The 8,562-nt window shown below is 55.5% G+C and overlaps 1 protein-coding gene across 2 annotated transcripts; it reads left to right on the forward strand.

Moving 5' to 3' along the window:
• The first annotated feature begins 2,528 nt into the window (after positions 1–2,528).
• Positions 2,529–7,954, forward strand: WFDC2 (WAP four-disulfide core domain 2). Of its 2 annotated transcripts, none has more exons than XM_028122017.2 (4): positions 2,529–2,621; positions 3,182–3,325; positions 5,334–5,486; positions 7,795–7,954. In XM_028122017.2, the coding sequence occupies exons 1-3, from the start codon at positions 2,543–2,545 to the stop codon at positions 5,483–5,485; spliced, it is 375 nt and encodes a 124-aa protein (XP_027977818.1). In that variant the 5' UTR covers positions 2,529–2,542; the 3' UTR covers position 5,486; positions 7,795–7,954. The 2 variants fall into 2 exon arrangements, with proteins under 2 accessions (XP_027977818.1, XP_027977819.1); XM_028122018.1 differs by lacking the exon at positions 7,795–7,954 and adding an exon at positions 5,618–5,795.
• Positions 7,955–8,562: the final 608 nt, after the last annotated feature.

The following is an 8,562-nucleotide window of genomic DNA, read 5'->3' on the forward strand; positions in this document are numbered from 1 at the left end:
CCTGGCTTCTGCCTCATTGCTGTCAACTGTTCTCTGAGCTCAGAGTAAACAGCCCTCGCCCCTCCCAACCACAGTACCCCTTTATTCCCCAGGACGGGCATGGGAAGTTGGGGGAGGCATTCTTTTTTTTTTAAGATTTTATTTATTTGGGGCACCTGGTGGCTCAGTCGTTAAGCGTCTGCCTTCGGCTCAGGTCATGATCCCAGGGTCCTGGGATTGAGCCCCACATCAGGGTCCCTGCTCGGCGGGAAGCCTGCTTCTCCCTCTCCCACTCCCCCTGCTTGTGTTCCCTCTCTCGCTGTGTCTCTCTGTCAAATAAATAAGTAAAATCTTAATTTAAAAAAGATTTTGTTTATTTATTTGAAAGAGAGAGATGGAGAGAGCATGAGCAAGGGGGAGGGGCAGAGGGAGAGGAAGAAGCAGGCTCTCCACTGAGCAGGGAGCCCAATGCTGAACTCGATCCCAGGACCCCAAGATCATGACCTGAGCCAAAGGCAGCCGCTTAACCGACTGAGCCGCCCAGGTGCCCCTGGGGGAGGTACTCTTAGCCTCTTTTACCAGGAGTCGTCTGTGGGGACAGTGGCTTGATACACACATGTCACCAAAGCCCTACTCACCAGTCATCCCAATGGGCAGTGCCTCGGAAGCCCTCTAGCCTCCAGCAGCAAAGACCTCCTGGGGCTTACAGAATCTCAGATTGTTGGAGTGGGAAGGGTCTTGTCTAATGCCCTGGGTAACTCTATTCTGGCGTTTGCCAGCCTGGATTCTAAGGCTTGGGTGTATCCTTATCAGCCTCCTTAGTTGTGGAGCGCACTCAGAGCCGTTTATCTACTACCTGCTATGTGTCTGGCTGGAGTTCCTATGTCAATCATGTGGACCTAGCCCTCAATGAATACACAGCTATTCCATGGCAGGAACATTACATTCATGTTCTCCCCGAATTCGTATGTTATTATCATCTTTGTGGATGGCAGAATAGAAGCTCAGAAAGGAGAAGTGATTCATTTAATGTTCCTCAGCTAGGAAATAATGAAGATGGGAGTCACACCAGACCCCACTACCCCGTGGTCAGTGCTTTATGTTTTTTTATTTTTATTTTTTTAAAGATTTTATTTATTTATTTGACAGAGAGACACAGCGAGAGAGGGAACAGAAGCAGGGGGAGTGGGAGAGGGAGAAGCAGGCTTCCCGCGGAGCAGGGAGCCCGATGCGGGGCTCAATCCCAGGACCCTGGGATCATGACCTGAGCCGAAGGCAGATGCTTAACGACTGAGCCACCCAGGCGCCCCGGTCAGTGCTTTAATTACTTTAATTACTTTCTCTACCCCAATTGTCTTGCTCTATAGGTGTCACGCATTAGGCACCTAGTGAATATTTATGAGAGAATGGGGGAAAAAAACCAACAAAATAAGGGCTTGGGGGAAGGAGGTGTGGGTTCAAAACCTTGTCTCTAGAGCTTGGCATGGGACCTTGGGGGAAGGGTCTAAACCTCTGAATGTCTGGTTCATCTGGCATATACAACTGATGGTATCTCTATTCCTAGTTTGCTGGAAAGATCCGTGAGACTCCATGAGGCAGTGAGCGCAGAGCTTGGCACACAGTCGGCCCTGGTAGAGTGTTGGTGTGGAAAAGAGGAAGAAAATAAAAGAAGAAGAAGAAGAAGGAGGAGGAGGAGGAGGAGGAGGAGGAGGAGGAGGAGGAGGAGAGAAGAAGAAGAGAAGAAGAAGAAGAAGGAGGAGGAGGAGGAGGAGGAGGAGGAGGAGAGAAGAAGAAGAGAAGAAGAAGAAGAAGAAGAAGAAGAAGAAGAAGAAGAAGAAGAAGAAGAAGAAGAAAAGAAAAGAAAAGAAAAAAGAAAAGAAAAAAAGAAAAGAAAAAAGAAAAGAAAAGAAAAGAAAAGAAAGAAAAAAGAAAAGAAAAAAGAAAGGAAGAGAGAAACACACATCCAAAACGGCTTGAGATTGTTAGGTGTTTCACTTTCATGGGCCTCGGTTTCTTGCGTCAAATGGGTTCATTTATCAATAATAACTGTTTTTTCTGTAGCCCTCCACTATGTGCTCTGTATGACTACACTAGACCTCCATCATGAATCCTTAAACGGAGATCTGCGCTCTGATCTGGCTGCCCCAGAGCCAACCACTTAATCCGCAGGCTCTATTTGCCTCCCTGTGGGCTGCGTCCTTCCCTCCCCGGGCATTACCCGGAGACCCAGGAGTCCTGGGCCCGGCCCTGGCCACCGCAGCCCTGCGCTCAGGCCCCAGGGGGAGGAGAGAGGGGAGGAGTGGACAAGGGTCCGGCTGCAGCTGGTCGAGCTGCGCCAGGCCTGGAAACTGCTCAGGTTCCTGGTTCCCACCGGGGCCAAGAGTGACACCTGATCCCAGGGGATTGTGAAATGGCCTGAGGTGGCAGCCCGTCCGCGGTGGCCACTGAGCCCCCTCCCCCCACGCCCGCGCGGCCCCACCCCTACCCCACGCCCCCGCGCGCGTGGTTAAATCCCCGCATCCGGGCGGCGGCTCACACCTGCACCCCGCCCCGGCACAGCACCATGCCCGCCTGCCACCCAGGTCCTCTCGCTGTCGCCCTCCTCCTCGGCCTGCTGCTGTTCGGCCTCCCCCGAGTCCCAGGTGAGCGGGGCGGGGACAGCCGGCCGCTCCAGGAGGGCCAGGACAGGGCCCGGCCAAGGCGCACGTAGTCTCTCTGGGAGCTGGAGAAATGGGGATTCTTGGGGCAGAAGTGGGGAGACCCATGAAGACTAAAATTTGAGGATTCCCTGGTTCCTGAAGGTGGTGACCCTTGGAGCTTAGGGTGTGGGGTCCAATGTGCTGGAGGAGGGGGAGACCACTGAAGGCTGAAATTTGGAGCAGAGGCTCTGTGCTAAAGGTGGAGACCTAGTGGCCGGTGGGGGTACCCTCTGCCTAGACGTCGGGAGCTCCTGGATGTTCAGCTCTGTGGGGGTCCCCTAAAGATTGAGGGCTCTGAGGATGAGGGTTAGGTAACCCCCCCCCGTACTTCCAGGTGTCGGGGCCCCCAGGCCTGGAGGTGGGGCCCTCTGAAGGCTGTAAGGGGGGCGCCCAGGGCCAGAGACTGAGATTTCCTTGGAGCTTGAGATCTGCGGCCCTGGGAGCAGGAGGTGGGCGTCCTCCGGGACTAGGGCTCCGCGCCCCACTGACCGTGCGCCTCCCAGGCGGAGAAGCGGAGAAGAAAGGCGTGTGCCCCCAGCTACAGGCAGACCTGAACTGCACGCAGGAGTGCCTCTCCGACGCCCAATGTGCGGACAACCTCAAGTGCTGCCAGGCCGGCTGCGCCACCATCTGCCACCTGCCCAACGGTAGGCGCCCGGGGCGGGGCGGGGAAGGGCGCGGTGGGCTGGAGGAGGCAGAGCGCCGGGATCGGGGCACAGGGTACCCCCCCAACCCCAGGGACCCCTGCAGAGTCGAGGCGGATGGAACCAGATTCGCCGCGTGCTTCCTCGCGGGGCCCCAGGGAGACAAAAGGCGTCGCTGAAGCTCAGCCAGGGGTGTGGGTGTGTGTGGGGGGGGGAGGAGGTCCCCCACCCCTGGCTGGATTCCATTCCCTGGTGTGTGACGGGCTTCCGGGCAAGCACCAGCTGGGACGGTGTTCCCGGAGGTCAAGGCACCCGGTTCACAGTTTCCTCCCCGGCGGGTTGGAGCCCCGGGAAAGCCCGGGGCTGGTGAGCCGGCTGGCTCCCAAGACCTGGGGCGCCCAGCCCTCTCGGAGTCCCTCCCCTGGGGCCTCCCCCAGCTCTGGGGGAAGGACTTGGAGCGCCTGGCCTAGCAAGACTCCCCAGATTCCTCTGTCCAGAGGGAAAAAATGAGACTTTACACATTAAGGAGAGCACCCAGCCTATCTTAAAGATGTGGTTGTGAGTGTCAGAACAGAAAGGCTCTTGCCCAACGTCACACCGTCATTCCATGGTTCCGCGGGAGTCAAAGTGAAGGGCTTCAACTTTTGCCCCTTCTGGAAGGCTGGTTTGAAGGAAATCAGAACTCCTCCCTGAACACCCCTCCTCTCTTCCTGTATTTAAAACAATCTCTTCCACTCTAAATATTGAGAGCAAGAACTATGCGAAAGCGCTGGTGGTCCACAAAATGTCCTTGGTAGAGCTCACTCTCTCCCCCAGGCTATGGGGACGCTCATCAGAGCAGGGGGTGGCCTTAGACAACATGAAATTCAAGCTTCTCATTTTTCACAGGGAAAAACTGAGGACTAGAAGCAGGGATATGACCTGGGGCACCAAGCTGTTGTGATTACTGGTCTTTAGCCAGAATACAGCCCCAGGGATTTTCCCTCTCCGTTATTTCTCCCAAGATGCCAGTAGGTGCTGGGATGGTTTGTAATAGAGACCTCAGACTTAGGAGCCGGGAGCTGGGAGGTAGAGGGAGGACTGGCCCATCAGGGGCAGCTGCTGGGTCTGGAGGCTTCTAATTGAACACAGAGAGGAGGATCAGAAGGAGAGGTGAGGATTAAGAAAGACAGGCAGGCAGACAGACAGACAGATGAGTAAGGTGGCGGGGGACAGAAGGCATGCCTACTGTTAGGTGCAGTCTTTGCTTTTTTTTTTTTTTTTGTCGTCTCAGATGTACAGACTGAGGCAGGAAGAGGGATGGGGCCAGATGGCTTCCTGAACTAGAATCTTAGTTCTGCCCATCTGCTAGCTGTGTGATCCTCAGCAAGTTGCTTTGCGTCTCTGGGCCTCTGCTCTCTCGTCATCAAAATGGGAATGATAATCCCAAACTTTGTGGGACTGCCATGGGGGCTAAATGAAATAACACACAGAAAGTACCTCTGTAGAGAGTAGATCCTCTATCCACAGTGGAGTGTTTTGTCAGTAAGACCTTCCTGATTCCCTTTTGTCCTGGGGAAGCCCAGTGTCCAGACCTCCTGCCCTTTTCAAGGGAATGTGTTTCTCTGTGCTAGGAAGTCAGCCACTCCTGTCCTGTGCAGCTGATCAGCCAGTTCTGTGCCTGTGTTTGACCTTTGGCTGGGCTTGCTCTTGGGGCTCCTGGGAATTGAGCCCAGCTCCCTTATCCTTGACCCAGGAAGTGTGTGTGTGTAAATGGACGGTCACAGACTGGGCTCAAGTCTTGGTTTTACTTCTACCAGCAGTGTGGTGTTGAGTCATTCCAAAGTCAAGGATGGAGGGAGCTGGAGGAGGAGGGGCTTGCGGGCGGTTTCCCTAGGTGCCCCAAGATCAAGGCCAGCAGGCAGCTGTCCACTTTGTGACACAGGGGGAGGGTGGTGGGAGGTCATGTTGTGGACAAGTGTTCACCTGGCATCCTCTCTGCCCGCTTCCCCTTGCTCCTTTTTCTCTCCAGAAAAGCAGGGTTCTTGCCCCAAGGTGAACACTGACTTCCCCCAGCTCGGCCTCTGCCAGGACCAGTGCCAGGTGGACAGCCAGTGTCCCGGCCTGTTGAAATGCTGCTACAATGGTTGCGGGAAGGTGTCTTGTGTCACTCCTGTCCTCTGAGGTAGGTGGGGGGTGAGAGCAGAGGGGAAGTGCACTGATGTCTCGCTGTGAAGGTGGTTGAAAAGGAGGGCCTGGGCGAACAGACCTCTGCTCACTATCTGTCCGTTTCTTTGCTTTCATGCCCTCAACAAGTCTCTGTTGAGCATCTGTCATGTGCGGTGCACTGCTCTGGGTACTGAGGATGATCCATGAGTGAGCAAATCACACACAGATTTCTCTCGGACGGGGTTTATGTGCTAATGGACGATAAAGAAAACGACATAAGCGAGTATATTCTGTAGAATGTTCAAGGGAGAAAAGTGCCCTGGTGGAAAAGGAAACAGAAGGGGGATGGGAGTGCTGGGGTGGGGGTGGGGCAGGGTGGGCAGGAAGCAGGGTTGCCATTTTTTTGTTTGTTACAGGGACCCTCTGGGAAGGCCCTACCCAGAAGGCAGCATTTGAGCACAGACTTGCCAGAACTTGAAGGAGGGGGCTGTGAGGATATCTGGGGGGGGTGGGTGGAGGGGGCGTTACAGGTGAGGGCCTGCAGGTACAAAAGCAGGAGCGTCCCTGGTGTTTCAGGAAAAGCCAGGAAGCTGGAAGGGAGCAAGGAGAACACAGAGGAAGGTCGGGGGTAAGTGGAGCCGCTCCTGAGGGGCCTGAGAGGTCATTATAGGACTTTGGTCTTGACCTGGAGATGTTGCCTCCATGGAAATGGACATGCTCGGGCTTAGATTTGAAAAGGATTGCTCTGGCTGCTGGGTGGAGAGTAGACTGTTGGGGGGCAGTGGCAGAGGCAGGAGACCAGCTTCGAGGCTCCTGTGGGAGGCCCGGGAGAGACGACAGACCAGGGAGCCAAGTGGCTGGGTTTCGGACGTACGTGAAGGTAGATGGGACCGTATTTGCTGGTGAATTGGGCTGTGAGGGAAAGAGAAGATTCACTCTGTTTCCTTAGCGGGCACCCAGAAAGTCAGCAGTTGGAGGAGCAGCTGTGTCCCGAGAGGGGACCATGGCCAGAGGCTAGAGGGGGAGGGGAGGTGGGAAGCTCTTTGCACGTGGCCAGTGGGAGGCCAAAGACTGGCTTTTCAGGACACGCGTGGCAGGCAGCAAATGTGTATTCGAAGTGTACTGAGCCCGTGCTCCGTGGCGGGCTGGGGCTGTGTTTGGCCTCCTCTGCTGGTTCTGTCCCTGCAAGGGAAGGATTGTGGAGCCTCTCTTCCTCTGCCTGCAACTAGAAATAAAACAATACTAAGTCCTAGAGTAAGTGTGAGTAAGTCAAGAAATACAAGACCCAAAGCACATGTTTGGTTGACCCATTGGGAGATCCAGCGCTGTGCCAAGGTCTCTGTGTCAGATGCTGGGACAGAAGGGGACCACGGCCCTTCCTCACAGAGCAGCCCCGTGGCTGAAGTAGGGACACTCCCAGGGAGGGAAGGGCTGAGTGCTGTGGGAGCAGAGGAGGAAAACCTCATGGGGTGGGAGGGGTGGGGCGGTGGTGGGAGAGAGCAGGCTTGGCAGAGGGATGACCCCGGGCCCGTCCTCGAGGATGGCCCGAAGGTCGGTAGTGGGGTGACACACAGGAGGAGCAGGAACCCGGAAGCGCCCTCTGGTTGAAATCTCACTGTTGATCGTGGGCTAGCGTGATAAGCCCTCAGTCCAGGGACTGACAGGTCACTGGTGGGACCGAGTATTGCACAGATGGGAAGACCGAGACCACCAAGAGGGGAGGATGTGCCCAAGGCCCCGTGGTTGCCATTTCAAGGGGTCCTTTCAGTTCCTGAGTGGGAACCACGGTCTCCCGAGGGCCCAGGGCTCTCCAGCGATGCCAGCCATCCCTTGCCTCCCTGAGAGCCAGCAGCATGGCTGGACTTCGTGGCCAGGAAGACCCAGGTTCAGACTTCAGCTCTGACACTTACCTAGCTTTTAACCTCCCTGAGCTGCAATCATTATGCTTATAAAATGGGATCAATAAGATCTCCTTGACCAGCTAATCCCAGTTTACCTTAAGGAACGGAGGCACAGCAGAACCTCCTGGTGGTAGAGGGACTCGTAGGGAGGCGAGTGACAATGGTCCCTCAGGAAGGCCACAGCGGTCGGTTGGGCTGTGGTTACCCAGGTAGGTCCCAGGACGGTCTGAAGCAGAGGAGCTGAGTCTAGGACCTGCAGAGATGTGCAGGCAGAGCCCCCGGACCTCAGGAAGGTGGGGCTTTGCTGGTGTGTAGTGGAAAGGGAGAGCAGGGGAGCTTTGGTCCAGAATTTAAGCTCCATGTCCTCTTGGCTAGTATTTTGGATATTGCCGTTCATGTATTAATATGATTTTCTTCCTCCAGCTCCAGCCACCACAGCCCGAGGAGTGGGGGAGTGGAAGTTTCTGCCCGGCCTTGCCTGGCTCCAGCCCAGCTACCCTCCCCTCTTTCTGGCTGCTGTATTCCCTCCAGAGCTGAGCCTCGCTTCTTCCTTTTCCAGCCAATAAAGTGACCACTTCCAGCACTGGGTGCGGGGCATGGCCTCCATTCTTAATCGTTCCGTCCCTGCCTCCCCTGACTCTGGGTTGAGATGGGGCGCCCAAGTCATCCGGGCATGAAGTCCAGGGCGGGATCAACTCTGAAACAATGAACATACATTCAGGGCTCGGCTTGAGGAGTAGTTCTTTTCCCGGGAGGTTGGGGGTTACCCTTTCCCTGGGAAGGAGATGGAAGAGAGAACAGGCTCAGAGACAGGTGGAATGCTTCCAAAGTCAATCCCATTCATTGCCGGGGGCTTGAAACCAGCAGTGTGTCCGGGTGCGGGACCCAGGGCTGGGAGATTTGTGAGATCTCCCCGAGCCACAACCCTTCCTGTGGCTGACGACAGTCCGAGTTCTAGACCAGGAGTCCACCAGGTGACTTGCTTGCAGCCACGTGGGTAGAAAGTGGCAAAGCTGGGGTCCTTTGATTGGTTGTTGGTTCTGTTTTTTTAAAGATTCTATTTATTTATTCGAGGGAGAGCACGAGTTGGGGGGGTAGGGGCAGAGGGAGAGGGAGACACGGGGCTCCATCCCAGGACCCCGAGATCATGACCTGAGCTAGAGGCAGATGCTTAATCAACTGAGCCACCCA

Source organism: Eumetopias jubatus, unplaced genomic scaffold (assembly GCF_037043125.1).
Source record: "Eumetopias jubatus isolate StellerSeaLion01/CBP00866 unplaced genomic scaffold, mEumJub1_p1.0 scaffold_9, whole genome shotgun sequence".
Taxonomy (NCBI): Eukaryota; Metazoa; Chordata; class Mammalia; order Carnivora; family Otariidae; genus Eumetopias; species Eumetopias jubatus.

What these genes read in the sequence shown, in the direction of transcription:
- WFDC2 (XM_028122017.2), top strand. Translation starts at nt 2,543, where the DNA reads ATGCCCGCCTGCCACCCAGGTCCTCTCGCTGTCGCCCTCCTCCTCGGC. An exon ending in CGGCCTCCCCCGAGTCCCAG is followed by an intron (nt 2,622 to 3,181) that starts GTGAGCGGGGCG and finishes TGCGCCTCCCAG; the next exon opens with GCGGAGAAGCGGAGAAGAAA. An exon ending in CATCTGCCACCTGCCCAACG is followed by an intron (nt 3,326 to 5,333) that starts GTAGGCGCCCGG and finishes TTTTCTCTCCAG; the next exon opens with AAAAGCAGGGTTCTTGCCCC.